Genomic DNA, 27,962 nt, shown 5'->3' with positions numbered 1-27,962 from the left:
CATACGATTTTTCCACCAGACATATGTACGTTTTTATGCATGGCCTCGCAAGCAACAACTACGACCGATTCTCATATGCGATTCAAGGAGGCGCCGCGAGCACTTCGGCTTTCATTGTCCCAAGTATCATCGTGCGCTTCAACCTCGAGCAGCGAGTGAAGGCACTAAATCTTTGGCAAGATAAGATCTACTGGCATGAACGCAGGATAGGCATCCGGTTCGACCATCATGATAACCCCGAACTTTCTAGCATCGATTTCAGCACGCTTTCGAAGGATCTCAATGCCGCAAACACGAACCTCGCATACGCAGTATGGCTCTGCAAAAGCACTACACGTATGCTTGACTTCCTTGACCAGGTTGCAAAGAGATATAAAAGGCAGGCTGATGCTAATAAGATCTCCGAAGACGATTCAACGGAGATCGAGCAGCTACTTCTTGACACTCATTCTGAACTCCGGTCTTGGAATGCGGGTCTCGAGGATCGGGCAGAATACTTGTCCAAGCGAGGACAAGCCCTGGTGCAAACTGTAAGTATCGCGTAGCCGTTGTTGTCAGTCTGTTGACATGCTTTTGTCTAGGCCTACAGTGGGATTGCGCAGCGCGACTCAGCGACAAGTCTTCGTTTGGCGAGCACGAGTACAAATTTGGCACAGTCGTCTCAAAGCGTGGCAATATCGACTTCACGCGATAGTGCCGTCATGAGAATCATCGCGGCCATCACAATATTCTTTTTACCTGCAACCTTTACTGCTGTAAGTCTGAACGTGACATACGAAGCCGAAGTATGTAAGCTCAATTCATCTAGACATTCTTCAGCACAACGTTCTTCAACTTCAACGACGATCTAGATGGACGAGTGTACTCTCATTGGATCTGGCTGTACTTTCTGGTCACCACCACGCTGACTCTAGTCGTGGTAGTGGGTACATGGCTTCTATGGCGCAAGAAAGAGCGAGAAGTTGTGGCAGCTTTGACCTCGCCAATTAAGGAGCAGGAAGGCAGCACTGTACACATGCATCAGCAACTACTTGAACCTGGAACAGATCAATATGCGGAGCAAGAAAGCAGCCATGCATCACCCAGAGCAACGTTCGCAAGATTACGTGCAATTCCTGAGTGGGCACGATCGAACCAACGGAAAATATCGCATAGCAAAGAAGGAACAAGCGCATAATACGCGCTAGAGAAATGGAACAAACTCATGAGAATTTGAACGTCAAAGCCACCCTAGGACGCGTTTTATAGGCGCATCGCTCAACGCAAAATATTGAACACTTCGTGCAGGATCGACACTTGATTATTGAGATGGCGTGTCGAATTTCTACCGATTGTGTACGTTCAAATACCAAGGTCCATACAGTGTACAGTCGCAACCTTTGGGGTTACAACTCCCCGTTCCTTTCTCATTGACAATGTACCCGACCGCTTGTTTCACGTGAAAGATCCTCCTCACTAAGCATGTTGTCACGCCTGAGTCACGACTTATATGTCGGATCTTTCATCCATTGTAGGGCATACTCTTGGTTATCATACGCCTTCTCAGTGGCTTTCACGGTGATTTCGATGGGCTGTCCTTTCCGTGGACGCCCTTCACGCGCATCGTATATAGCTGCATGAGCTATGGAGGTTGACTCCATGCATCGGCCACTGATTCGGACTAGTAGTCATCCTTAGCATATGGGAGGCCGCGTAGAAAGAGCATGAGCTGTTCTTCCAGTTCATCAAGACCAGCGTTTCCAAGGCATATCATCTCATCGATGTACTCCTTGAGCAAGATTTCTGGTAATCGGGTCCCATAGTCAAATGTAGGCTTGGCTGAGGAGGCCTCATCGCGTGGTGCTCCGGCCGCGCTGGTTACCCACTTGGTCCTTTGACGGCTGTCGTCATCGTACTCTTTATACTGGACGGTATGACTGAAGCTTACATGACGTGAGGGTAAATGGGATGCATAGGCGGTTCTCTTGAGCTGCTCAGTTGTCATTTCGCCATCGATGTAAGGGGATTTATCTATGTATGGGTTGACTTCGATCTTCTTCAGTTGTGATAATGTATTTTAGCGATATCGGAGCGCGCTCATTGTGAATAGCAGAGATGTACCTGGTGGGCAGATTCCGTGACGTGTCTCGATCTTTTTTGACCCATTTGACATATTTTTCGAAGGCGCAAAGTTCAGCCTCTTGACGGTAGCCAATGAGCTGACAGCGGCGGTTCTGTTTTCGCTAAACGTCTGGGTATCAATTGATGTGGTCTCACTAGGCTTACTACTTGTCGCACACCTCGTTGCCTTCTTATTGACACCCAGCCGGCATATCTGCTTGATCGAATCTTCCAGCATAAATGATACAGCCGCTTGCGCAGTCCTGGCTTAGCGGAGCGTATATCGACATCGGTTTTGTTAGCTAGCTCTACTCGCTCCTCATGCGTAAGTTTCAGAAGAAACTTCAAAGGGATGGGATGTAAGGCCACAATGGTCTTGCTACTGCTTTTCGAAAGTACGTAGGCGCTGAAGTTCGGTTTGGTCCGAGCGTTTTCGATTAAGGTGTTCGATGACCATGTCTTGATGGTCTGGGGTTGTTCGGTGTTGGCCAAGGGAGAAGAAGCGGACATGTTGAAACTTGATGGTAGACGGTGTAAGGGCGTGCTAATATTAAGTAACAGTGGTCGAAGAGTAATTTATGAGGAGAGGTGATGGAGGGACCCGATAGCTAGTGGCACAGTCCTAGTGGCAGACAGACAGACAGGCGAGATTCTGTCGTACCAGTTGTGCGAGAATCTGGACAGTATCGCCTCCTGCAATTCATCAAGTGATCATGAGAAAGTATCGCTCTGTCGTTCGCGCCAGACAACCACGATCTTCGGTAATTCACCTAGTGTCGGATCTTATTGGGTGCGGCCCAACCGTGGGGACAGGAAAACCGGAGTCGAAGCACAACCACCGTGTTGACAGGGACGTGGCAGAAGGTTAATTGAACCATGGCATTGTGCCATGAGATAGTCGACAGATATCATGCTCGAGGCTATCGAAGCTCTTCCAGCGATGGTGTTAAGACCACGCCTACAGCTAGACAATGGCCCGGACAAAGACAATTCATTGGAGATTCTCCCACGGCACGCGCAACATATCATATGATTAGTACTGCAGCTGGTAGCTCTCCAATAGCTTTCTTTTGTGATATGCGTTGTCGCATCATCTCTAGCGCTTGTGGTGCTTGTCTTCTTGGTCGGCGCTGGGTCGCCGTGGTTCATGGTCGCTTTCAATAACTACCTCATGGCCTAGAAGCCTTGCTGATTTTGACCGCAACGCGTATAACATGATGTGTTCCGAAGGAGGTTTCACCCCCTCTCATTTTCGTATTCATATGTCTGAATCGAATGTTCCCGTAGTGTCAGCGATCTTTCCGCTGCCCTTCTTCCAATATCAACACTGTGGGTCCAAAGTCCTGCTCTTCGAGCGTATCAGTGTTCACGCCTCTTCTTATCTTTTCATCCTGGGCTTCTTCTTCTGTAGCAAAGCGGTAACACCTTGTCTCGGCTAATCCAAAGCGTTTACCCTTTACTAGAAAAGCTTTGATACCTCGATGCGTAATAACAGCGATGTTGCTGTACGTTGCAGAAAGGTCTTTCAACCTTCTCCGCACCCTTTCGGCACGCGCAGTAGCGTCTTGGATGCTATGTTCTGGATAATCCCACTCTGTATGGCACTCAGAGAAATCGAATTGCGGAAACTTCGACGCCAGCTCTGTTCGTGACAAACCCTTATTGCAGATGGCGTCATTGGCTTCTCGAAGATCAGGCCAGATTTGGGTGGGAATGTCAAAGGGACCTGCATCGACCAAGAAAGGAAATATATTCATAGCAGTTTCTATCGTGCGTGTCATAGGTGAGATGAGGATCAAGTCTGGTCGGAAAGTGAGATTGAGGTGTTTGGTGGAGGCGTTGCCGGCTTTTGTTAAGGGCGGATCTCTGTCCGGATAGCTGTGCTGGACGTTGTGAAGTGCTTCGCCATGGCGTATGATATGGACAAGCGGTATCATGACGATGGTGCAATCAGATCCACCACAGAAATGTCAAATCAGCGTCCAAGTTTGAATTTGATCAGTGCCGGGTGTTTGTGGATGTCAACCGTATTAGCTTTGACGATGACCCTCCGACAATTTCGCTAAGAACCCAAAGGGCTTAGCGTCATCTGCAAGTCTTCGAAGCTCTCAGCTTCCTGCGTAGTGAGCTGCACAGTTATCATCATTGTTATCAGAATTCTTCCCGTACTCATCCCAGCGGTTAATATTACTACCGGGTCTCTTATCCTTGAATTGTCCGCCTGAGCTATCAAGCTTTGCCGAGGAAGCTCCTTAGCGGCGCAAAAATCTTGCTTAGGAGATAATGGTCGTCACTGCCAAGGCTGCCGAAAAATCTCCGTGATACCGATGTCGGATTGATCTACATCTGATAAGATGAGATTGATAATTTGCTCCACCATCTGCGGTGGAGCCAAATCGCAAGCATTCTACCGACGGCTTGAAACTCCCTTTTTGGCAGAGTGCTCGTATTACGACAAGGTGTAGGAAAAGTCTGCAAACCTCCATGCATAATTGCCTCCGTTCAAGGCTCCGGTGTTGAGGGATACGCGATGTATCCCAGCGACATACCCATGGGGACGTATAAGAACGTATGTGTCGAGGACTTGAGTGGCCTAGACATCTGAGCTTTATGGTTTCAACTTCACAGTCACTACAATATGCGTATTCGAAGCATCATCCTCGCCTGGTTGGCCTCCCTTCTTGTTTATGCCCAGAACAACACAACTTCGCCATGGCCATGGCAAACCTTCAAATCCCTCCCGGGATTCGAGCCTCCGGTGCTCGCCATCAACAAGACTGGTACCAGCTCACCAGGGCATCTTTTCTTCCCCTTGAGTGGTAGTGAGGCGCACAACTATAGTCTTAACATTTTTCAAGAGGATGGCGAATTAATCTGGCAGTCCGGTTACGGGGACTACGCTGCATTTCGAAGGACCACGCTTTTTGGCGAACCTGTACTTGCCTTCTTCGCCGGCATTTCTTTCACTGAGCCATGGGGTTTCGGGTATGGGATAGTTTACATTCTTAACCAACAGTACGAGAACATCTACAATGTTACGCTATGGAACTCGACATATCCACTTGAGAGCATCTCTCCACTATACGATCCCGCGCAGTACCAGCCTTTTAGCTGGATCGATATGCACGAGAACCTCATTACATCCGATGGTACAATGTTTGTCGGCGCTGTGAATGTCACGCCGTGGGATCTGTCATCTATTGGTGGCCCGAAAGATGGTTGGGTCGTTGACTCCATTGTGCTGGAACTCAATGTGACGAATAGCGAGATACTATGGCAATGGAGCCACCTCGATCATGTCGACGAGATTTCGCTCGCAAGTGCTGTGCCTACGTATCCACTTGGTGATCTGGGAAGGAACAGTAGTTATCCTTGGGGACCATTTCACATCAATTCTGTGGAAAGGTTTGACGATCGAAGTCTCTTGATCTCATCAAGACACTATTGCTCTATCTTCAAGGTAAATCGCAATGGAACCGTTGAGTGGACTTTGAATGTAAGTTTCGCATAAATTTCCCATACCTGCTGCCAAAAACAATAGCAGGGAGTACGAAGCTGACATGCTCATAGGGCTACTCTGGAGGCGACTTCACGTTGACCAATAACCTCTCCTTCTGTTATCAACACGACGCGCGTCTACACTCGTCTCGCTCGCCAAACACGACCACGATCTCCCTCTTCAACAACGACAACAGCGCAGTCATATCTCATGTGAACCAAAGCACGGGAATTTTCCTCTCAGTTGATGAGCGCACCATGACTGCGTCGTTGCTACAGGAACTCGCCGATCCGGACGACATCGTATACTCGGTCAGCCAAGGTAACATGGAAGTACTTCCCTCCGGCAACGTCGTACTGGGATACGGCAGCGTCCCGATGCTGAAGGAGTTCGATCAAAACGGCAATGTGGTATTGAGCGTATCTTGGGGCGAAGCGGAGGCGGTACAGAGCTACCGCAACTACAAAGCTGAGTGGGTTGGCAAGCCGAGCTCAAAACCGGATGTATACGCGTGCAAGGCGAGCAATAGTACCGAAGTCTACATGAGTTGGAATGGCGCCACAGAGCATCATACGTGGACCGTATTTGGAGGCGCGTTTAACGGAAGCCTGACTGAGATTGTCAGCGTAAGTAAGACTGGGTTCGAAACAAAGGCAGTCGTGGCGCAGACACTTGGTTTCGTAAGGGTGGAGGCAAGCGGAAGAGAGATCAAGACTGGTACCTCGAATGTGGCTGGTGTAGTTGAAACGTGCTAGAATCTGTCCTATGTAGTAACTAGTTTGCAGAGCATACTTTGAAAGAGATGAAGTAATTGATATACTTCAACCTCTTTTCCCGACGTTCTTTTTACATCTAGTATCAGTCCACCATTGGGAGATTTCATCTACATTTTGTTTTCGCTCGAAATGGCTATCTTACAAACGTGCGCTGAACTACAAACCAAAGAACCCATTCGGAACATACAAAGGCATTGAGTCCTCCCACATGCTATCCACTAGCAGTGTTTTGTTACTGCCATCGGCATTCATAATCATGATCTGCCCATATGGTTGGAATGTATTGTCGTAGATCGCAGCCTCATCTCGAAATCCATACTGCGCTGTAGAGTACATGATACGGCCGTCATGCGTCCAAACCGCATGGGCGTCATTACCAAGACTGGAGGTCAGGACTTGAAGACCAGTACCGTCAGGCTTGATGGTGCAGACATCGAAGTTTGTATAGGTGACCCGACGCGAGAAGACGATACGCGAGCCATCGGGTGACCAGAAAGGTAAGTTGTCGTAATTATCGCTAGTGGCATTCGTGAGTACGCGAACGGATTGGTCCTCCAGATCCATAATGCGTAGGCCGTATTCACCGCCAAAGACACGGTAAACGATATATCGACCATCGGGCGAGTAGCTAGGGAAACCGGTATTGACAGAGCCATCTGTCAGTTGCTCGAAGAACGAACCGTTGGCGGTCGCACGATACAACGCACCAGAGCCTGTACTGCGGCTCTGAAACCATGAGCCTACACCAAAGACGAGCCAGTCACCATTTGAAGTCCATGAGGGTTGAAAGGCACCGGAAAGACCCTTTGCTATAGCGGCCTCGCTCTGATTGGCGGAGAACACATCGAATACCTCCATGACATCGCTGCCGTCAGGAGACATGGCAATAATACTGGAATTACCGAGCTGCTTTTGAGTGATGGCAAGTCTTCCCTGTAAAGAAAGCTGAGGAAAAATGTCGGTGAAGCGATACTCCCACTCGTCATCCCAACTGTATAGTTTCTTCCCCATGGGACGAACTATATCAAAATCGATTCTCTCGTAGACAACCTGGGAGCCGTTGGGGGACCAGGAGGGTGAGCGAATCGATGATCTATAGGCCCTGAGGGTGCTGTTACCATTGGAAACGTCCGTGACGTAGTTCAGACCCTCATCATCCGTATTCTTGAGTAGGTATGCAATGGTGTTGTTACCGATCCATTGCGGGAACATCTTAAGACCAGGGCCTTCCGTGTGCTCTATGCGGTCAAGGCCAGTGTCAAAGTCAATGGATACGAGCTGACCAGTAACAGCTTGTAACGACTCGGGACGATGAGCATTCCAAGTGTCTTCAGTAGACATCTCGTAGTATATGATGCGCCTGCCATCGAGAGACCACTTTGGTGATCCGAGACAATAACCCTCTTTCTTCGCAAGCTGTTTGAAGCCTGTGCCGTTGGGACGGATAGCATAGATCGAGAGCTCCTGGGTATGTTCCCATCCAGTACCGTTGCCATGGCCGCGCCATTGTGTGTCACGATCGGAAGAAAAAGCAATCCACTTGCCGTCTGGTGACCAAGCAGGACGCAGATAGCTCTCAGGCAAGCTCTCATTGCCCTTGACAAGGTCGGTGTTGGTGAGCTTGGTTGTCTGGCGTGTTGCAAGGTCCATTACCCAGATGTTGGCCTTGTAACCATCGGCTGTCGAAACGTAGGCGATCTTGCTTCCATCCGGTGACAACGTTGCTGCGTCTTCCATAGACGGCGTCGCTGTTATCATCTCCAGGTCAGATCCGTCGGGTCGAACGCGATATATGTCCTGCACACCGGATTAGCCATTCTGTATTTTATCGAACTCTTGTAAGCACTTACCGAGTTACCATCCCCATTGCGCTCGGTAGTGAAGGTTATCCACTGCCCATCAGGAGAGAAGGTTGCGTGATAATCGAAGTTCGAACTATTGCTCAATAGCTTGCGCTCATCGCTTCCATCCGCGTTGGCGATATATAGTTCTGATGTGCCTGGTGCGATTCGGTTCATGAAGAAAACGCCTTGCTTTCCCTGTGCTTCAAAAGACACCGTACTGTCAATAGCCGAGCTACGCTTTGCGTTGGAGTAGATACAGCCTGACTTCCCAGTTAGAGTGGACGCATAAGGACAAGCCCCGCGTTGTGACTGTTGGGACGCTTCCGGATGTGAAAACGTAACAGTGAAAACAGAACATAGAGCGGAAAGATATGACAGACGCATGTTGAAGCGAGTTCTCGAAGCTGTTTCTCTGGCGGAAAGTACTTTGCTTGCAAGTATATGCAAATATAAGCATGCATATGCTAGAGCCACGGAAGTTGTGGATCTCTGTCCATACGGTGCGTGCGCAAATCCAAACACTAAGCGCAAATTGGTAAGAGAAGGATAAACTAATTGCCCAAGCCTTGCGCCCCAAAAGCTTGCTGGATCGTTAAGGTGCAAGGGTGGAAGAACACTCTTCCATCATAAGACCCAGTTGTCCGAAACTTCTTGCAGTGCATCTATTTTCAACTCGTAATCCAAATCCAGCTATCTTCGGTCTCTGAAATTTCTCTCGACCTACCATGGGTATTCTCCAGTATTGTGGATGAACTTGCCACATTCCCCGTCTCTCTCCCCATCAACGAGTACCATGATACTCTTCACCGTTTCCTGCGCACTCCTGGCACCGAACTCCTCTTTGTTATAGGGTCCAAGATTCGAGGCCGTAAAGCCAGGATCGTAGCAAAACACTTTCATTCCCACGGTCTTTTCCTCACTTTCGACCTCGATATCGCTCTTCTTGGTACCCGGAAAGTCCACCTGCTCAATTCCCTGCCCGTACTCCACATATAGACATGCACTGATCATATTGAAAGCGACCTTGCTAGCGCGGTATGGAACAGCTTGGAATTTGTACATTGGGCTGTCTGGGTAGAGGCGGCGTCCAATAGATCCGGCTCCTGAGGAAATATTGACGATTCGCGGATTTTCACTCTTCCTCAGCAATGAAATGAGTGCTTTCGTAAGAAGCCATGGGCCTGTTGCGTTCACGTCGAAAGCCGTTGTCAAGCGTTCACGCTCCGTCAAGCCTTCTGGTAATGCAACTGCGGCATTGTTGAAGAGTATGTCAAGCTTGCCGTGCTTCTCTTCAATGAGTGTCGCGATTTGTGTAATGTGGTCATCATTTTGCATGTCGAGATGCACGAGCTCGATGCTGCACGGTAGTTTGCGTGCTTGCAGGTCTTGGAGGGCGGCAGAGCCTTTCGCGGTAGAGCGAGAGCCGAGAAGAACGTGGTAATTTCCCCTCTGGAGGAGCTGGTGGGCAATCTCGAAACCAATTCCGCTGTTAGCACCACTGACGAGGGCAATATCCTTTACGAGGGACGACATCTTGGGTAGATACCGGGTTGTGAAGAATGACAACAAGAAGGGAGAGGTGGCAGTGGTTTCTAGATGACACAGCAAGTCTGCTAAGATCACTGTTATATACAAATTATACACCCAGGAGTTTGGCTCCCAGCCGGACATGTGTCCAAAATCCGAGATGATGCACTGCAGTCGGCGTGGCCGTTAGGCCGGATTCGCGTGTGCAAATCTAGAGTGTTCGTTATAGTCTCCATTCTGTAGTTGTGGTCAGTATAGCCAGACAGATGAGCAATTGACAGCATGGTAGACCAGTCTATCTGAACACCTCACGGCCTCAGGGCCTGATGCAAGCGGAGCGAAGTGTACAGAGGTGCGAAGAATTGGTTTTGCACTTTCGATCTCCGGTGCTAGTACCGACAGGGACTAGTGAAATTGCACACACACATGGCTTGCGCGATGTGACCGTCATCAACAACCCTCCGCCTATATGATGTATAGTGGAAGAACGTGAAGCTAGAAGATCCAGACCACGGAATAATATATATCATGGTTTTTTAGTTTGTTGACACTATTGACGCACTACTCGCTGGTCTACACAGCGATACTATCTTGACCACGAACTTGCGGAGACAACGAATCAGCTCTCAACTCTTTTGTAGCAACCTCCGGCATTTTCAGCCAGTCTTGCTGTACCAAACCCCTTCCGCGCCCCATCATTTGCAAGTACGGAAGCTCTTTCCGTAATGCGATAATACCGCCCTTGACACTGCTTGCAGAGATGGCCTTTGCGCGAAGCACGCTCGTGGCAACGCGGGCGGTATCGCCATCATAGCAAAGGATGTATACGTCTTTACCAGCAAGTTCGTGCGCATTGATGCGCTCGTTGGTAAATGTAGCCTCCAACTCTCTCCATTGCTTCTCGAGGACCGTGGCGTCTGAGAAGGGGCTTGATGTCAAGGCATTGAGACTTTGTAGCGGCAGGTTATATGACCCTGGGATGTGACTAGTGACGAAATCCTCCGGCTTCCTCAGATCAAGCAATACAGCGCGAGTGTGCTCCCCGATAGTATCGGCAAACTGTGACAGCACTCGTGTAGGTGTAAGTTCCCATGCTTCATCGTAGCGGTATAGGTCGACTGTGGTAAGGTTCTGAAGCCATGTTAGAGGTGATTTAATTAACTGTGATGGCCTTCCAGTGCGGTGTACAACAAATCACAGAATAAAACGAGTCTTACCTCATTGTGTATGGGTCGAAAGGCGGCACTACCGAGCTTCTCGAAGTACTCATCTATGTACTGATATGGGCCGTCGCAAGCCACAAAGGCGCAGTCAATCAGTCCATTCAAGCCGGCGAGATCGGATAGAGTGCCGGCGTTTTTCCTTTTCCCAAGGTAACTGAAAAGCCCTGATGCTGTCAGTTGCTGCATGCTGTACGCTTCTATCACATACCCTGCAAATTGAAGCCCGAAGATGGACCGCAAATCAATCCTGTTCGGCAGAGTTGTAAGGATAAACCGAAAGCATCCTTCGAGCCGACTTCTTCTATCGCATCAACAGAGTCGCGCCATGGAAATTCCACAGGGCTCAAGAGAGCGAGAGACCTAGGCCCTGGTACTCGGTCGCCGGCGGCAGTGCATACACTAGACATATGGGTAAGGCTATGACATCGCAAGCGGCGGATGTGCAACAACTTACCCAAGTCGGACTACAGACGGCTTGGCTGATTTGAAGTACTGACCGAGCCCCGTCATAGTTCCAGAGGTACCCATGCCTGCGCACATTAGGCTGATGTTCGGTAATTGTTGGTGAATCTGCGGTCCAGTCCATTTGACATGCGATTGCCAGTTCTTCGAAAGTTAGTAAGATTTACGTTGAGAAAGGTGTACTGGGTAGCTTACTGCCTCGTTTTCATACTGATTAACGTTTAGGATTGCTTCGTCTTGTTCTGCCATGGCTCTGGCTCGATGGATGCCGCCGCGTCCGTCATGTGGTTCTGGCTGGGATGGGCCCCCAAAGAGCGTACTGCTGGCGATTCAGATGATACGGATACACAGAAAGGGGGATGACTTACATATTCAAACCGAAGAATTGCATGAGCCTGAGCTTAGGAGCCGAAGTCTTATTGCTCAAGAAGGCGCGAACATCGTGTATCCCGTGGTTGATACGAGACACCAGTGCTAAGGAGATGACAGTAGATCCTGAACTATATTCAACTACTGTTTTTGACTTCTCCGGATGAACCTCTTTGGTCAACATGTTCAGCGCTGGCGCCGAGTGAGCAATGTGCAATGCTAGTCAGACCGTCTTCACATACCAGGCATGATTTTGACGTTGTTTGATGGGTGCATAGACATCATCTTCGCGTGTATCCTGACCCCATCGTAGTAGTACGGGTTCAAGCTTGGTGGAATCTCGACAAGAGGAAGCATTGGTTGGTGGTCGGGATCGAAATAGTTCCGAAGAGCATCCGGCCCAGAGTAAGCGTTTAAATAATTTCTTGAACCCATATTGAGGTATACGCAAGTTGTATGGTATGATATGAACGATGTCCGGGCGCTGGCATCGTTGCTCTTTAACTAATAAGTGCTTCACGGTAAGATATCGGGGCTCGCTCATAATAGTCGATGCTACTGTCTGAACAGCAGATCTACAGGACCGGAATCCTGCTCCATGGGTATTATGCATCATGTAACGATGAGGGTGCTCATCAATGTCACTTCATGGGTGTTGTTTGACGCATCGCTAGTGTGAAGATCAGTGTCGGAGAAGGACCTGTGCGGGCAGGATTCCCGCTGCTGTCAAGGAACTTTCCGCATCAGCCAAGAAATGTAGATATGATCTACCGGCGATTGCGCAACCGGTGAACTCTGTGATAGGGTGTTCTGATGGCATCGCGGTGGTTTTGAATGGATTCGAGAGAGATTGAGCACATTGATGGCGGCCCTTCGGGATGAGATGCGACCGCGCTAGCGTACTTACGTATTAGTGTTGGTGAACTAGAAGTAGCGTTCAGGAATCCACGATTCTAGTTACCCGTATGCCTAATACAACGACAAGGCTCGAGAACATATTTACTGTACATGAAGTGGAAATGTTCACCGCTAATTGTTTTTATGTGGAGCCGTCGCGCATAGTGCGACCCCCATGTACTCATCAAGGTCTCCGCATCGCGGTCACGTCCAATACGGCGAGCGCGCTACAAACTGGATATAGTGCGAAGCGGAAGCATGCGATCTTGGCTTTTGCATCAGTATTGCTTGTCACAAACCACTCATGACTATCAGGTACGGTGCCCACGCCTGTCATTCGTCGCTAGCAGGCATCACCCAATAAGTTTGTGTAACGTAACGCACCTAGTCTGCAGCGTGTACTTTGCATGATCAGTTGATATACTTAATCATTATGGCCAGGCAGTACACCAAATGTGGGAGACAATGGATCGGCATTGGAAAGCCAAGTTGTGTACTACATATCGGATTGCGGCTACAGCCCCTGTCGACATCTGCACCGCCGTTGTCTCCACCACTTCGAGTCGTGGTCATATCTGTCAGACTCGGCTCATACTGAATCTTCCTTTTATTCCAGCTGGATATACTACGATACCACAAGTTTACCGCAGTCAAGGGTCCGCGCACAAGAACGATCGAACCACGTTGCCGAATCCATACCATGACTGCCAAAGATCAGCTTGAAGTTGATATGAGCATTCCGAAGGAATCTCATACGGAAGTACCTTCTGATTGGGTGCCCAAACAACCTCCGGAGTTCAACGAGCAAACCAGTACGGCACACGCAAACCAAACGTATGACCTTTACTGACCCTATACTGCAAAAAGACTACGTGCCGGTCAAGACCATAATCACAGTGGGTACATGGACGGCTGAAGTTTCTCTCGGTACTTATGCATCGGTAGATATTCTTGGCTTGCGCGAGCGTTGATCTGCTGGCTTTGATGGACCAAACAACACTTGCAGCCAGTTTGACCATCATCAGCAAAGATCTCAACGCCAGTAATGAAAGCGCCTGGATTGCAGGCGCGTACTTCTTGACGTCCACGTCATTTCAACTCCTATACGGGCGCCTTTCCGACATATGGTCCCGCAAGGTGCTCTTGGTTATCGGCATTGGCATATTCTTTTTCGGCTCGCTAGCCGCTTCCTTGGCACAGTCCGCTATTCAGCTGATCGTCTTCCGTGCATTCATGGGTGTGGGTGGTGGAGGTCTGATGACGGTAGCCCAGATGATCGTATCGGACATCGTGCCTCTTCGCGAAAGAGGAAAGTATCAAGGCATACTCGTAAGTGACGTTGCAATGCGTTCGATATTATTCCACTCACATCCTGGTAGGGTTCCGTTGTAGCTTTGGCGAATGGCATTGGGCCAGTCATAGGTGGCGCACTCGCTACTCAAGGCCACGATTCTTGGTATGAACTTCTTACTGACATCCAACCAATACCATACTAAGCCGATTGAAGGAGATGGATCTTTCGACTGAACTTATTTCTATGCGCTCTAACCACTGCGTCTGTTTTGCTTTTCATGCCACTCAGAAAGGTCCATGGTAAATGGAAACAGTGCGTATTTACGACACTTCTTCCTGGCGATCGCTAAACATACCAGGAAATTAGCAGCGATTGACTTCTTCGGAGCGTTCTTAGCCCTCGCTGGATCCGTGTTGCTCGTGGTACGTTGTTCGATACCACCCACCATCCATCCCAGCCAAAGCTCACCATTATAGCTCGCCCTGACTTGGGCAGGCGGAGAGTACGCCTGGAAATCTGTTCACGTCATTGCTACCTTAGTCATTGGCGTTCTAATCTCTGTGTGCTTCATCATATGGCAGTGGAAAGGTACCAAGCTTCCATTGATACCAAGTAGGTCTGCTCTAAGCGACACGAAAAACTTCGCGCTGACACCTACCAGTGACGATCTTCACATCCAAAGTCGTCAACGGTGCGATGCTAACAATGTTTGTGAACGGTTGGAACTTTCTCGTTCAGGTATACTACATTCCTTCGTTCTACCAGCTGGTTTATGGCTACTCAGCTGTGAAATCCGGGGCATTACTACTTCCCATCACGCTTACACAAAGTAAGACAACCACCATCAGTTCATTCAATACGTATCTGACGTTCTTGCAGCCCTATTCAGCACACTATCAGGCCTGGTCGTACACTGGACCGGTCGGTACAGGGAATGTTTGCTTGTGGGTTGGGCAATATGGGCGATCGGCTTGGGCCTGATATCGACACTCGACAGCCCATCTCTTGGGAAGCAGATAGGCTACGGTTTGCTCGCTGGTTTTGGACTGGGAAACACGCTGCAGCCTTCACTAATCGCTGTTCAGGCGGGCGTGGAGCGCAAGCACATGGCTGTTGTCACTTCGACGCGCAACTTCATACGCAACCTTGGCGGTACACTGGGTCTCGCGATTTCCGGCACGGTCATCAACAACGCGATTCGATCGTCGCTAGTTCCATACGGACTCTCGAGGCCAGAAATCCAATTATTGCTTGACTCACCGGACATGTTTCGCGAGTCGGTCGGCCAGGAGCGTACTGATCTGATCCGGATTGCACTTGCATCAGCCTATCAGCGAGGTTTTCGAGTAGTGTTCATCGTCGGCGCAGTACTGAATGCACTTGCGTTCATTGCTGCTTGGTTTCTCATGCCTCAGGTGGGGTTGAATAGGAATGACGATGCTCAATTGAAGGAAGAAGGCAAGATGAGGCAAGAAGTAAAGCGAGGCGCAACGGCTTCTGCATGATAAGATTGTTCAAGCCTATCCAAACAAGACTCGAAAAGTAAAATGCATAAGATCAAGCGATGATTCGGGTCGTTGAGACCCGATGATTGCTGCAACTACCGACAATGCATGGCGTGTGTCGGATAAACATTAGATTACCACCCGTACATTCTTGCCTACATACCCTGGTAGACGAACCCCACATACAAGAAGCACCACTATTGCCCCGCTCATCTACTATGCGTGCGTATTTCGAAGTTAAGCATAGATTATTAGCGGGCAACGAAGCTTGATTAAACATTTTTTCCAAAATGTTGTTCGAGATGATGTCCTTATATCAGTCATCTCCCCCTCTAGTCATCAGCAACAGCAACATACCTTGCCAGAACTGATAGTAATCCCAATGATGCTCGCCACTACTATCATCACCCTCGCGTTAGCCGCAACCGGCCTCTCGCAAGCACCAGAAGGGTACCGCACGGTCTACATAACATCCGCGCAAGACACCAAATTCGTCGTCGTACCCAAGACGCGAGCCGCAGGGGCAACTCTCGTGGTGTAAGACTCACAACCGTTCCCACTTTCTACCACCTGTACATATCTTCTTATCTCATCGTCAGGCAAGCCCTCACCTCGACCGCGGCGCAATCATGGTACATCAAGGCGCCTAACAACGCCACATCCATCCAACTCGCATCCACCACCCTCTGCATGGATGCTGGGCCCAAGTCCGGCTGGAAGGACATGGCCAACATCTACCTCCGCGAATGCGTACCTGGAAGTGAACAGCAAACCTGGAACGCTATGGCCGATGGGCGCATTGCTCTTGCTGCTAGCAGCGGTACTCAGCAGTGTGTTGATCTCCAGTATCTGAGAGCTACGCAGAACAACCCTGTCGGATTGTACAATTGTGCAGGACTGGGAAATACGGGGGCGGCGGATAAGGGGATCAACTGGCCATTGAAGAATGCCACTGGTGTGTAGACGAAAGAAGGGTGGTTGATCGAGCTGTCCAATGTGCCGTGTACTGCCAAGTACTGAGAGCTTGCGCAAGACGTAACCTTCTAGGCTTACTGCTCTCGCGTTCGCCCTGCGGCCTGTTTAGCATTAGCTTACATCAAATGTATCCAACCCGATTCGAGAATACCCGTTCATAGCAGTGCTTCAGAGGCTTCGATCGAAAGAATTCCAGACTTCCTTTTCGTAGCGCTTGACTTTACGTTGTTACCTGCTAGCTGCCTACGCTATTTCTTCTGTCACCTTTGGTCGCGATGAGATTCGTGAGGTGAACGCAACTTCAACTGAAGTCAGCTACTTAGCGTGCGGCGCCTACTTATAACCAGTATCGCGTCCGTCACGACGTGGCGTCCCAGCTGTTCCGCAATCGCGACGCTGTCCTCCCTCATCCGGCCGACCGCCTGCAACTCTTCGTGGAGGAGGCACAGGGTTATCCATCGGGGAAGAGGATGCGCAATCAAAACTAGGAACACACCGTTGACGGGCCATAGTGTCCGAAGGGTTGAGGAAAGAGGCCATGGGGGTTGCATCTCGACCAAGGGGAAGATGGCGGGGCTGCGCACGCGCTAGCCTCTTTTCCACAACAAGCTCTCAGCTCAAGCTTCAGCATGGCTCCTTAGTCCATATTTCACCATGAGCTTATCTCTAGGTCGTGGTTATTGTATCCGAATACCAAAACATGATCAAAAATGCATCATACCGTCCTAAGCGCTGCCTGACCGCACTTCCCTGAGCATCCTCACTTCAACTCTCGAGGAGGGCAGCGCCCCACGCCGAAACCACGAAGTGTAGACACACGTGTTGCGCATTGCTTGTGAAGACACCTTGTCCAATACTAGAGTTGTATAAGCTACGAAGGCTTGTGTACAACATGCGACCCACAGTACGTACTCGAGATGTTAACGGCCATAGTAACCCATTGCAACAATATGCTTGAATTGCATTGCCACCCGTCCATCCTCCAAAGCCAAGTCTCCGAACCTATCCCCAACCATCTCCCTCATCCACTCCCTCATACTCCCCTCCAAATGATTGCCAAACCGATTCCCTGAGCTATCATTTAACCAATTCCACATCGCCTCTGCGCTCTCGAGTACATACGTCCCATAATACCCCGAAGTCTTTACATTACCGAAACCAGCGGCACTTAAATCGCGTCATAGTTCCGCTGGATTCGGGTGGAATACGAAATTCGTTGTATCCTCACCGAGTTCCGCCAATACTTCGGTTCGGATGTCCAGCATGGGTGGCTGGAAATCGCGGTCTTGGATTGCGATACCAATGACGGCGCCGGGCTTCGCTAGGGTAGCAGCTTGCGCAAGGAAAAGAGGTTTGTCGGTGAACCAGTGATATGACGCGTTGCAATGTATGGCGTCGAACGTTTGCCCTGCGAACATTGAGAGATCGTGCACGTCAGCGACGTGAAGCTGCACATATGGCTTGAGGACTGGGTGTTTCTCCAAGGCCTCGCGCGCACGGTCGATGCTGTACTTGTCTAGATCGAAACGGACGACTTCCCCAGACGGGCCTACGAGTTGCACGATGGCGAGAACGTCGGTCCCGGGGCCACAGGCGGTTACGAGGACGTGTTGGCCTTTTGAGATTTTCATCATGGTACTGAGACTATTGCCTAAGCCATGTTGCGGTGCATTGGTGCGGCTGTAGCGAGCTGCCGATGTTTCGGTTGCTGTGCCCCATCTCGTGGGCTCTTTGGTAGGTTTGAGATCAGACATGGTGTAGAGAACAACTGCGGGGAGCTTTGAACCCACCGAGAGAAAGCGTAGGTTGAGAGGAAAGATAGAACAACGATGTTCGTTACGGTACTGCTGTACAAGCATATGGTTAATATCTGCTGCAGTAAGCGCTTACCGAGAAGCAATTGCACCGGCCTCGTTTGTACATTGACGCCTAAACTCTGATTACTTCGATACGAAAAGGGAGAGATGCATACGCCCGGCATGCGCTCGGTCGGACGGCATACCCACATGCCTATTCAGTCCTTGCTCTGGGCGTAATGGATTAAGACAAACAAGAGTTTCTCTCATCGAAGCCGGCATGGCAGAATGATCGTTGATACTTTCTTCAAGAAGATGCGACACGCTACTGAGAAGCTCGATGACTACAATGGTCACCCTGAAGCTACAAACTGCAATCACCTATGGCTAGGAACATTTCCATCTAGACTGTGAACATGATTTTTTTACAATCCTTCACCTCGATCAACTTTACACTGTACCAGCACCGACGTTGTCCGTCAACATATCACTCATCCCTCACTATAATCCGTTCTTTCCCCAATCTTCAAAGCACTACTAATCCTTAGCACGCAACTACCCCGAAGAGACATCCAGCATGTCACTCATCTCTCTCATTCAATATTTTGTAGACTCTGTATCCTACACCTGGAATTGCCACCAATGTGGTAAAGACAACGTCGCGAGCGAACATCCCGCACGTTGCGTATCGTGTTCGCATTTCCATTGCTGGAAGTGTGAAAACGTCATCCACTAAAGGCATCTTAGAGGGTGGATTACCCGTCTACAGTAGTAGGATCCGGTTTTGGAGATATCAGGACTAAACGTCGGTATAAGTAATGAGAATGGGAAAAGTCATGGTAAATCATCGTTGTATGACGGAGTTGCTAACGGCTGCTGTGCATCATTTTCGTATGAATGAGAGTTATCGATCTAACATAATATACGAGTTGAGCACTGCGAAAACCATCATGGTGCTTTGATCAAGTGAGGTGAAGTGGATCAAGCCTACAATACCGCCCTTTGAGGTAGAGCTGGCTCACGATCAAACTGTGCGTTCATAACGCATGCTTAGTACCGCTTATGCAATATGTGATTCAGCGGTGTTGTCATGCTACAAGATCGGTTCTTCACCACGAGACGATAGTGAAAGATATTCATAGGCAGTACAGGGAGTGGTAAACAGCAACAGGCACATGCTCTAGGAGTCGTAGAAATGTAACTATTTGCAGCAAGTGACTTCTGCGATCATCGATTTACAACGAACATGGCGTAGGATTTCGTGTAGCCATTGCACCATCACTTTTAATGTATCGTACGAAGTCGACCACACCATTGAGATAGGCATTTTCTATGACACGGGCAAAATGACAATACAGTCGATATCGGGAGCGTCGGCAACAATCATGTAGCCGTCGGGCTATCATACGCCGTGCTGATGCATAAAACCTGGCAGTGGCATATTCACACTCGGTCGACACCTACCTCTACAAGTTCACCAAAACCAAGATGATCCTCCATCTCTCTCCTCTGCTTTGGGCTAGTCGCTCTCAGTCTCAATGCCGGCCAGCCTCAGCGACGTATCATATCTGACGAACAGTTCCGACAGGCTCGACGCTGCGAAGATGCTCAACGTTTCCTAGCAATCGCCATGGCTACCGAATCTCGTTACTAGTACCGGAATGGAACATCGGAGATGGAGTATCGATCATGATCCATGGGCGCAGGTCGAAGCAACCCTCAACTCAATAACTCCAGACTACGTCACGCAAGATCAGCGACTGGCAGCCGACGATCGGTTCACACTTCTCACAGACAAGATTCGGTTCAAACTGGCTTGCAACAAAGGAGATGATCCAGCTCTCACAATGTATGACCTGTGGATATGTCGGCACTGTCGTATTCCATCTGTCAAAGGGTGTATATCGGGTGTATATCGAATGTCGACCGATTGGGCCCTTGATTTTTCTGGTAACGAGGATATAACTGTTTGGCTGCATGTAGATATATTTGATGGAAGACCATTAATGCACGCTGTGCTCATACAAAACATGTTCCAGATGGTGATATATAATAGGTCTTGCTATGGCCCAGGCCTGACCAAGTGTGGCGGTGTCTCGGCAATGCGCACAGGGCAGAGGAGCAGGAAGCTTGCCAACGTCAACATATATGCGGTGGAACAAAGAAATGTGTAGTGTTAGATGAACGGTCGTGTGACGGGAAGGCGATGTATTCGAAAGTTCTCCGGAGTACCTTGGGGAACTAGGCTCTCTTATCATCTTCCAATCTCAAGCCATTCATCTGCATAGCCGGGTCCGCATCAACTACAACCTCTTCCATCTCTACCAAGCCTAACAGAGCCTCATCGTCGATCAGATCTCTCGTCACATGTTTTCTATTTGGTTGTTGCCCGTGGGCAGCCTTGAGCCTTAGGATCTCGTCTTCACTGTATTTCTTAAAAGCTCTGGGGTTCTTCTTCTCCCTGTTCGCATGCGCTTCGCTCTTGAATTGATAACCTCTGATTCGCGGCCCTTGACCAGTCTTCTCGGGAAGGGCAGGCTCGTAATAGGCTTCAAAAGCAGCGGCGTCGGTATCAAAGGTGCCCGCTTCGATGGAGGTGCGAACGCCGGCGAAGAAGGTAGAAAGTATGGCGTGGTTGTGCAACTGGATTAACACCCAGCCAAGCATTTCCTTGGCGGCAAGCAGGTGCTGGATGAAGGCACGATGGTGCTTGGTGCAGGCGTAGCACGTGCAATTTTCGGATAGCGGAGTGACAGACAAAGCATGGTCGCCACTCCACATATCGATGCCCAGAGAACGGCGCGCGGCTGTACTTGTGTCTCGGACGGGCGCTGGGAATGTGAAATCGAGGGCGATACCCGCGTCAGTCGCGTCGGCAAGGAAGGGCACGGTGAAGACGTCCACGCCCAAACTGACGTGGCGAAGAAGCTCTTGTGGGCTGGAAGGCATATGGAAGGATAATCTTGGGAGATGCTGAAGCTGGTCGGGTAGGTCATCGAGTAGATAGGCATCGTATATTGCAAGGCCGCTGATCTTGTTCACCATGTCGTCGAGCAAGTGATCCAGATACCATGATTGCAGATCGCGCTCAATGGGCAGTATAGGCGCAAATATGCTCCATGCTTTCTCTCCCTTCTCGATGGTGTCCTGCTTGGCTACTATATCGCGCAGCCATACCTCGGTCCTATCGCTCATCTTGTCTTTCCGCTTGAGACTGATGGCATCCTGTCCGACTGGTATATCGCCCAGTCCCACCACGACGTCTGGCTGCAACTTCCGTGCAGCGGCGGCATAGTACTCGGAGCTGAGAGCCGCGAAGCCGACCGACGTCAAGAGGCCTATCTCCGTGTTGGAATTCGCGTGAGGGCTTGGGATGGGTGGATTGCGACGCGCACCCAGGATCAAGAGCGTGTCTTCGGGCAGGGCAATGAATTTGCGCAAGGGCTCTGGCACGTCATATTGCAAAATTGGGGGAGTCTTGTGCGGATGCTTCTCGACGACTGGCAGCTGTTAGGCAGGATCTGCACCATTCGTAAGGGTACATACAGTCCTCAAGCGCGACGTAGACCCCACTAATATCGGCGCTCCTTCGGAAGTTGTCCTGGGACACATGGGGGATGACGCCTCTTGAGGTGTTGCCAATGAAGGCGGGTGTGAGAATGCTCTTGCGTCCGGGGAACGACAGGCGGCCAAGTCGCGGTGCAAGCGAGCCTGATGTCTTGAGCAGCGTAAACTCGAGCATTTCAGCCGGTAACTGATCTAATTTCCTTGCCGGGGCCCCTTCAGACATCTTGCTAATAAATTGTCACCTGTTCAAAACCGAGAACTCCCTTTGAGGCTATACATCAGGGGATGACTGTCGTATTGAGCTCGAAATAGTGTTGCCTATGGCGGGGCTGCGCTGTTCCTGCCGACTCATCGTCGAAAATGTGGACGCGCGCACGTGCAAGCGTGTCAAACCGCGTTAGGCGTCCTACCATCTCTGCTCTCTATAGCTGTTCTAAATATTTGTGCAGAATGTTGGTTAAACCTGCTCACTATCTCATCATGCGTGCTGATGAATCTCTGACGCCGCTTCCCGACCTCTCAAATGACCATGTCATCACCAGCAACTAAGCAGGACCAAGAGAAGTCACCTCGGCAGGCTCTGCGCACCTTTACCACGCGAAAACGATCTGAACATCCATTGTTGGTGTTCGTTGTGGTACTCATTGCGCTTCTGGGCTTCCGCCGTATCCACGACCCCTTCGCGGCCACGGGCATAGCGTCATGCGAAGATATTGACGTCGACATCCGGACCGTTTACGATATCCAGACAGTTGACACGACTGAGATGATCCCCACAGGAGTTGGAAACTGCAACACGACACTGGGAAGCATGCGATGAGGATCCATGAGGGGGAGTGGTGGACATACGGGGATTGGCCCGACAACGCCATTATTGGGGGAGGCAACACAACATGAAACCATTCAGTCAACATGCACAATCATGACTGGACGAAGTGGACCGATACACTGACGTTCTTGGGATGGATCAGAGACGCATACCTAAGCGCAGGATGGCCACCATGGGAGACGTCGAATCCAGGTGGTCAGTGGGGCATTCAGTCTAGCCATATCACTTCAGCTCTGTTACTCAGACATGTCTGGCCTGATGAACTCGATAACCATCAATTCAGAGTCGACCTCATTCGGGCGCAGCACAAGCCATCAGGACGAGGCTGGGCTGAAGGCGCTTTCCAAAAAAATCAGAAATCACAAGGATGATCCCAACGATCTATTCAATATTCATTAAAGAACCAGATCAGTTCTCAAAGTGCATCTCCGAACTCGACATTGATCGACACTGGTTGCAGCTGGCATACCAACAATCCCGTGCACACGCCTATGCCCACTGCGTTGGAAAAAGCAAACACCTCCCACCTCCTGCATCGCTCGAGACCTTCACAAGCCGCTGGATCGCGGAGTACGAACGCAACATCGCCGAATATGAACATATTCCAGCGCAGTTAAATGCCTGGTAAGAGAATACCGAGGCACGTAACTCTACCATGGAGATTCTCTCCGAAATATATCGTTCTGCCAAAGCTTGGGATACCAGACTTAATGAAGAAAGGATTGAGAGAATTACAAAAAGTTTGGAGGGTAGTGATGGCGATGAGGCCCGTTTGAAACTCTGGAATGAGATGGAGTATGCGAACCCATCACGTTCAAAAGACTCCTTAGTGGAAAGGTTGTTCTACTAGACGATGTATCCTTCTTACATGTCTACCAAGTGGAGAAAACTGTCTAAGGTTACAGGTAGACCACTGAGTTTGCATTCGCCTCTCTTCCTTTATGTAACTTGCGTGAACTATCACTTCACTCCACTCCACTTCGTCTCCTTCCTCAATGTCCTAGCAAGCTAGACACATCAATGAAAAAGCAAAGGAACACAACACCCAAGTGCTGTGAGACGCGCCCCTCCTCGCGACGTCCGATGACTCGCATCCAAGCGTTACCCAACAGTGCGTCCACTGCTGGTGAGTCTCTCTTCCAAGCGGGAAAGTAAAAGAAGCCTAAGAGAAGTGGTGTGTGAGGTGTGGGAGGGAGGCAGGAACCGCTGTTTATATAGACGGTGGAGAGCTGTCGCTTACACCGGAAAATTGAGAGGCCGGATACCAGTGCTCACACAAGAACCCGTGGTTCTGCCGGCAGCAGTGTACGTGCGGGACGAAGTGAAGGGCGAAGTGAAGGGCGAGGTGAAGGGCGAGGTGAAAGGGAGTATGCGCGAGGTGTGGGTGGCGTGAGTGACGTCAAGAAGTCGCGGCGGTTGAGACCCAACAAGCGCACTGGGTAAATCAACATTTGTATTCGAGGCCGCCTCTAGCTTAGTAGGCGTTGCACTAGAGATTAAGATCTACGGAGGAATATCGAAATCACGTGTGGAGTTTGACGTGCGGCGACTATCTCGGTACAGAACCTCCAAAACACATTGGGTGCCATAATGGAGCAACCCACGGTCAAGACATCAGCTGAAGAGACCTCAAATCCGGTGTTCATAGTTGTTATATCGATACTTATGATCCGTGTGACACATAAGGTCAATCCGTCGCCACGCCGACACACGATCGTGACCCCAAGATTGTAATGCTTTGACCACAAAATTTTCGATGATTTGTATCGAGTATCTCAGTGCATAGTGACACACTTTACGGCGCATGAGATCTCCTTCACTGCTAAGCGTCTCGCAATTCAAATCAGGCGGAGCGCGGCTGTAGACAATGGATCGTTTTTAAACGTTCACTTCATCGACTGAGCTTTTCCTCTATGTCTACAATGATTTCGGGAATTCACTCCCTCATTCCAACCACGTTCGGCACTTCTTCTGCAATCACAGTTTCTCGTATAACCCTACATACGGCTTGCTGACATCTAGGGTCGCGAAGAACCTAGATTAGGTAGCCTTCACTACTGCCGAACGTTTGACAGGCCTGAACACCGACATGCGGGTCGACCCTTTCGCCATGACTGGCCGCCTGCCGATCATAACTAAAGATGCACGAGCGTTTGTCCTGGGCCGCAAAACATTCTTCGACCTCTCCGGCGAGCTGCGAAAACAAATCTACAATCTTGCCCTCGAAAAACAATACCAGCGTGTGTCTCTAAACAGGTGTTACCTCGATGAGCTTAAATTCTTCCTCGCTCTAGTGCAAACAAGTTCTCAAGTCTACCAAGAAGCGTGAAGCTACCTCGTCGAAAGGCAAGTCGCATATATCCCGGTGATGGCTGGTATGCACTACAGCTATGGATGCAAGCTAGAGAAAGACTGCGGCTTTAGCAAAGAGACGACATACACCATCGTGGCATCACTAATGGAGCTCATGAACGTAAATTTTCACCTGCACATCGACATCTTGGGACAGGGCCCTGTATTTGTGTTGGACTACCGAGCTACGAACTACAATGAACAGGTGGACTCGATAGCTACTAGGATGAGATTGGTGTCGCCTTCGAAACCTGGTGGATGGCAGTTTTGGATCAGTAATTAGACGTCCAGGCTGGTAATCTTTCGCATATATAGACACGAGCCGCTCGTTCGAAGACCTCCACTTTGTAGTTAGAAGAATTGTTTCAGTCAATCCTCAATACCCCAACTCGGATACCCTCTCTTTCCCCAATATGTCCGCTAAACTGACCAATTTAAAACTTGCCTCTTTCGCCGTACCTCCTTCAGCGAGCTCATTAGCATCGTCGTGCGTGACGAAAAGCCCGTTCGGGAAATCCTTGTTCAGTGCGTTACCCACGGCAGTACACCCATCTGTGTTACTGACGTGATCGATACCCCTCTCCTTATTGTCAACGATAGTGAACGTCTCAACGTACTTGTGGGGCGGTGCGCGCTCGTAGATCAGGTAAGCCGAGATACCCTGTGACGAGACGATAATGTAGCCATTCGGACCTGACTTCGCTGGCACGAGTGTGATGCCTTCGACATCAGCGTGGAGACCGCTCGCGTCGCCTACTTGGGCGATATTAACACCGGTGTTGGAGCCGGTAGGTTCAGCTTCGTAGCGCCAGATGCCAAGTGGTTCTTCGCCGATAAAGAGGTAGCCGGCGGCTTCGTCAGCGACGCAACCTTCGACTTGGCCGCCTGAGCCGCCTTGAAACTCACGGACGAGGGTGGTCTGTAGTGTGCCATTGGCAGTGGCTGTGAGTTCGTACTGGAGATACTGAGCTTCTTTGTTGTTGACAAAGAGGTACTCTTTCCCAGTATTCGGGGAACGGTAATTGCAGGAGCCGTAGGGTTCATAGTCTTCGGGCAGTGTCTGTACACCACCAGAAATATCATTAAGGTGGCCCGTGCTGTTTATCCCGACGAGGCTACTGGTGCATTAGCAGATATTTGTAGACTTCTTGCAACGACACTCACCACATGGTGTTATCACCGCGACACGCGGCGAACGCGAGATCAATCTTCCGAGTGCCAAGAGTGAAGTTATAGATGACATCGACGTTATTTGGCTTCTGAGCAGTCAGGTGTTGTAAAAGCTTCCCTTGTAGGTCAAAAACGCCAAAACCCTCGCCTTCTCCAGACTTGGTCGTTGTAATGATCTTACTTTGATCTGGTCTGGTGGGGTGGATCCATATTGCGGGATCGTCGCCATCGCCGCCATTGGCATCAGTCTCGTACTTTGCCTTCACCGCAACGAATGAGCAATCTGGGCCGGTCCACCCGTCTTTGCACTTGCAGACATCTGGGCCAGTGCAACTGCCGTGACCAGAACAATCATTTTCGCAGGTAACTTTGGAGCAGTCGCGACCAGTGAAACCGGTAAAGCAAGAACAGCTCGTGCCGGAGATGAAGCCGTGATTGGAGCACTTTTTGGTGATAGAGCTTTCGCAATGCTTGCAAGCCTTGTTCGTGGGACTGTATTGGGTGTTGGGCTTGATGCCCAAAGAAGCGAGTGCGCCCTCTAGGGAACCAACAGCTACACCAGTGTCATCTTCCCCCTCGAAAGGAAAAGCGAACGCGCCAGATGGATACCCAGCCACCGTGGATTGAAGAACAGCAAGTGAACCCTTGATAGAGAGTTCGGAGATGCCGCCCAATGAGATGCTTCCCTGTTTCTTGATGCCGGAATCGTACACGTCGATGACATCGTCACGAGCTACGAACAGGTACTCAGCCGACGTGCTGTGGTAGACACCAAGTCCCGCTACTTCGATGTCTTCAACCACTGTCTTGATCTCGGGTGCCTGCATAGCCTCCGATGCCTGGAAAGAGTATAGCTGTCTGTCCTCGGCTGAAAAGAAGATCTGACCGTTTGCAAATACAGCGCAAGTTTCGCCTTCGATGGCAACAGGGAATGTTTGGACCTATGACTTTGTTAATATTGATGTACTTTGCCGGGCGGATAGTCATACCTCCAGAATCTCGACCCGCTTTTTATCGTTTCGAATCAAGAATTGTACAACCATCTTCTTCCCAAACATGAAGACGTAGCTTTCTCCGCTATTCTGGCTACGCCATACACACGCGGTACTCCAGTCACCCAGCTTCTTCTTGTCGTTGCTTTCAACATTCTTCCCACTCTTAGCATCGAAGATCCTAATCAACGAATCGGGTGCTGGAATGTTGAAGATCAGGTCCCGACCGTCGACGTCGTGGACAGCTACGGCAATCTTCGAGCGACCGGTTTTTTGGTGCGATTTTTCGGCAAAGCTTGACGTATTGGAGACTGAGAACGTCCGGAAGCCTCCATCGGCAGCACTCCCGTCATTAACAACCAGCAGTGGCGATGTTCCGTAGATGAAGTCGGTGTTATCGCCCTCAAAACCGGTAGCTGCTGGGATAAGCGTAATATTCGCAGTCTGGGCTGCGACGAATGTAAAAGATACACTTGCCCACGTGAGGCATCTCTTGAGCGTCTTCATTCTTTAACAAGTGTTAACGAGATCGATGGAAGCGGCCTGTCTTCTTAATGATGGCTATGAAGGCCACCTTATACCCAATATCTCTCCAAGTAATGGGCCGAACCTAGGCTTCCGGCTAATCCTTGACAACATGCAGTCCACGGTTGCCATTGCTCTTCGGCGTTTCCTATCTTTTGAGGAAAATCCGCAAAAGCGTCGTTAAGGGCGTGATGCATGATGTGCCTGCTGCTTTGGGTTAGATCAGCTTGGTCGAGTAGCCAATAACCATCTTCACCACA

General features: G+C 49.9%; 11 protein-coding genes across 11 annotated transcripts; 4 read left to right on the top strand and 7 right to left on the bottom strand.

The window, feature by feature from the left end:
- Positions 1 to 35: 35 nt before the first annotated feature.
- ALTATR162_LOCUS5415 (uncharacterized protein) lies at positions 36 to 1,177 on the top strand (the record flags this gene model as incomplete). Its single annotated transcript, XM_043313034.1, has 3 exons — positions 36 to 530; positions 582 to 755; positions 809 to 1,177. 3 exons carry the CDS (start codon positions 36 to 38, stop codon positions 1,175 to 1,177), a joined length of 1,038 nt encoding a protein of 345 aa, XP_043168969.1.
- Positions 1,178 to 1,660: 483 nt separating this feature from the next.
- ALTATR162_LOCUS5414 (uncharacterized protein) lies at positions 1,661 to 1,984 on the bottom strand (the record flags this gene model as incomplete). The annotated part of the gene is made up of 1 exon (XM_043313033.1): positions 1,661 to 1,984. One exon carries the CDS (start codon positions 1,982 to 1,984, stop codon positions 1,661 to 1,663), a length of 324 nt encoding a protein of 107 aa, XP_043168968.1.
- A 1,405-nt stretch (positions 1,985 to 3,389) lies between these two features.
- On the bottom strand, positions 3,390 to 4,037 carry ALTATR162_LOCUS5413 (uncharacterized protein; the record flags this gene model as incomplete). Its single annotated transcript, XM_043313032.1, has 1 exon — positions 3,390 to 4,037. The coding sequence occupies one exon, from the start codon at positions 4,035 to 4,037 to the stop codon at positions 3,390 to 3,392; it is 648 nt and encodes a 215-aa protein (XP_043168967.1).
- A 701-nt stretch (positions 4,038 to 4,738) lies between these two features.
- Positions 4,739 to 6,354, top strand: ALTATR162_LOCUS5412 (uncharacterized protein; the record flags this gene model as incomplete). Its single annotated transcript, XM_043313031.1, has 2 exons — positions 4,739 to 5,596; positions 5,671 to 6,354. 2 exons carry the CDS (start codon positions 4,739 to 4,741, stop codon positions 6,352 to 6,354), a joined length of 1,542 nt encoding a protein of 513 aa, XP_043168966.1.
- A 177-nt stretch (positions 6,355 to 6,531) lies between these two features.
- Positions 6,532 to 9,752, bottom strand: ALTATR162_LOCUS5411 (uncharacterized protein; the record flags this gene model as incomplete). The annotated part of the gene is made up of 3 exons (XM_043313030.1): positions 6,532 to 8,172; positions 8,226 to 8,436; positions 8,944 to 9,752. The coding sequence occupies 3 exons, from the start codon at positions 9,750 to 9,752 to the stop codon at positions 6,532 to 6,534; spliced, it is 2,661 nt and encodes an 886-aa protein (XP_043168965.1).
- Positions 9,753 to 10,319: 567 nt separating this feature from the next.
- On the bottom strand, positions 10,320 to 12,235 carry ALTATR162_LOCUS5410 (uncharacterized protein; the record flags this gene model as incomplete). Its single annotated transcript, XM_043313029.1, has 7 exons — positions 10,320 to 10,877; positions 10,964 to 11,133; positions 11,178 to 11,368; positions 11,424 to 11,575; positions 11,627 to 11,750; positions 11,800 to 11,992; positions 12,043 to 12,235. 7 exons carry the CDS (start codon positions 12,233 to 12,235, stop codon positions 10,320 to 10,322), a joined length of 1,581 nt encoding a protein of 526 aa, XP_043168964.1.
- A 1,162-nt stretch (positions 12,236 to 13,397) lies between these two features.
- On the top strand, positions 13,398 to 15,496 carry ALTATR162_LOCUS5409 (uncharacterized protein; the record flags this gene model as incomplete). The annotated part of the gene is made up of 9 exons (XM_043313028.1): positions 13,398 to 13,509; positions 13,565 to 13,593; positions 13,643 to 14,026; positions 14,077 to 14,153; positions 14,205 to 14,303; positions 14,350 to 14,413; positions 14,468 to 14,603; positions 14,653 to 14,820; positions 14,871 to 15,496. 9 exons carry the CDS (start codon positions 13,398 to 13,400, stop codon positions 15,494 to 15,496), a joined length of 1,695 nt encoding a protein of 564 aa, XP_043168963.1.
- Positions 15,497 to 15,881: 385 nt separating this feature from the next.
- ALTATR162_LOCUS5408 (uncharacterized protein) lies at positions 15,882 to 16,459 on the top strand (the record flags this gene model as incomplete). Its single annotated transcript, XM_043313027.1, has 2 exons — positions 15,882 to 16,033; positions 16,096 to 16,459. 2 exons carry the CDS (start codon positions 15,882 to 15,884, stop codon positions 16,457 to 16,459), a joined length of 516 nt encoding a protein of 171 aa, XP_043168962.1.
- A 1,190-nt stretch (positions 16,460 to 17,649) lies between these two features.
- On the bottom strand, positions 17,650 to 18,225 carry ALTATR162_LOCUS5407 (uncharacterized protein; the record flags this gene model as incomplete). The annotated part of the gene is made up of 1 exon (XM_043313026.1): positions 17,650 to 18,225. The coding sequence occupies one exon, from the start codon at positions 18,223 to 18,225 to the stop codon at positions 17,650 to 17,652; it is 576 nt and encodes a 191-aa protein (XP_043168961.1).
- Positions 18,226 to 20,508: 2,283 nt separating this feature from the next.
- ALTATR162_LOCUS5406 (uncharacterized protein) lies at positions 20,509 to 22,009 on the bottom strand (the record flags this gene model as incomplete). Its single annotated transcript, XM_043313025.1, has 2 exons — positions 20,509 to 21,767; positions 21,814 to 22,009. 2 exons carry the CDS (start codon positions 22,007 to 22,009, stop codon positions 20,509 to 20,511), a joined length of 1,455 nt encoding a protein of 484 aa, XP_043168960.1.
- Positions 22,010 to 25,391: 3,382 nt separating this feature from the next.
- On the bottom strand, positions 25,392 to 27,684 carry ALTATR162_LOCUS5405 (uncharacterized protein; the record flags this gene model as incomplete). The annotated part of the gene is made up of 3 exons (XM_043313024.1): positions 25,392 to 26,130; positions 26,180 to 27,126; positions 27,175 to 27,684. The coding sequence occupies 3 exons, from the start codon at positions 27,682 to 27,684 to the stop codon at positions 25,392 to 25,394; spliced, it is 2,196 nt and encodes a 731-aa protein (XP_043168959.1).
- Positions 27,685 to 27,962: the final 278 nt, after the last annotated feature.

The sequence above is a fragment of the Alternaria atra genome (genome assembly GCF_907166805.1).
Source record: "Alternaria atra isolate CS162 genome assembly, contig: 25, whole genome shotgun sequence".
In the NCBI taxonomy this organism is placed as follows: Eukaryota; Fungi; Ascomycota; class Dothideomycetes; order Pleosporales; family Pleosporaceae; genus Alternaria; species Alternaria atra.
Note: the sequence above shows the minus strand (reverse complement) of the source record. Positions and strands in the feature narration are given on the sequence as shown.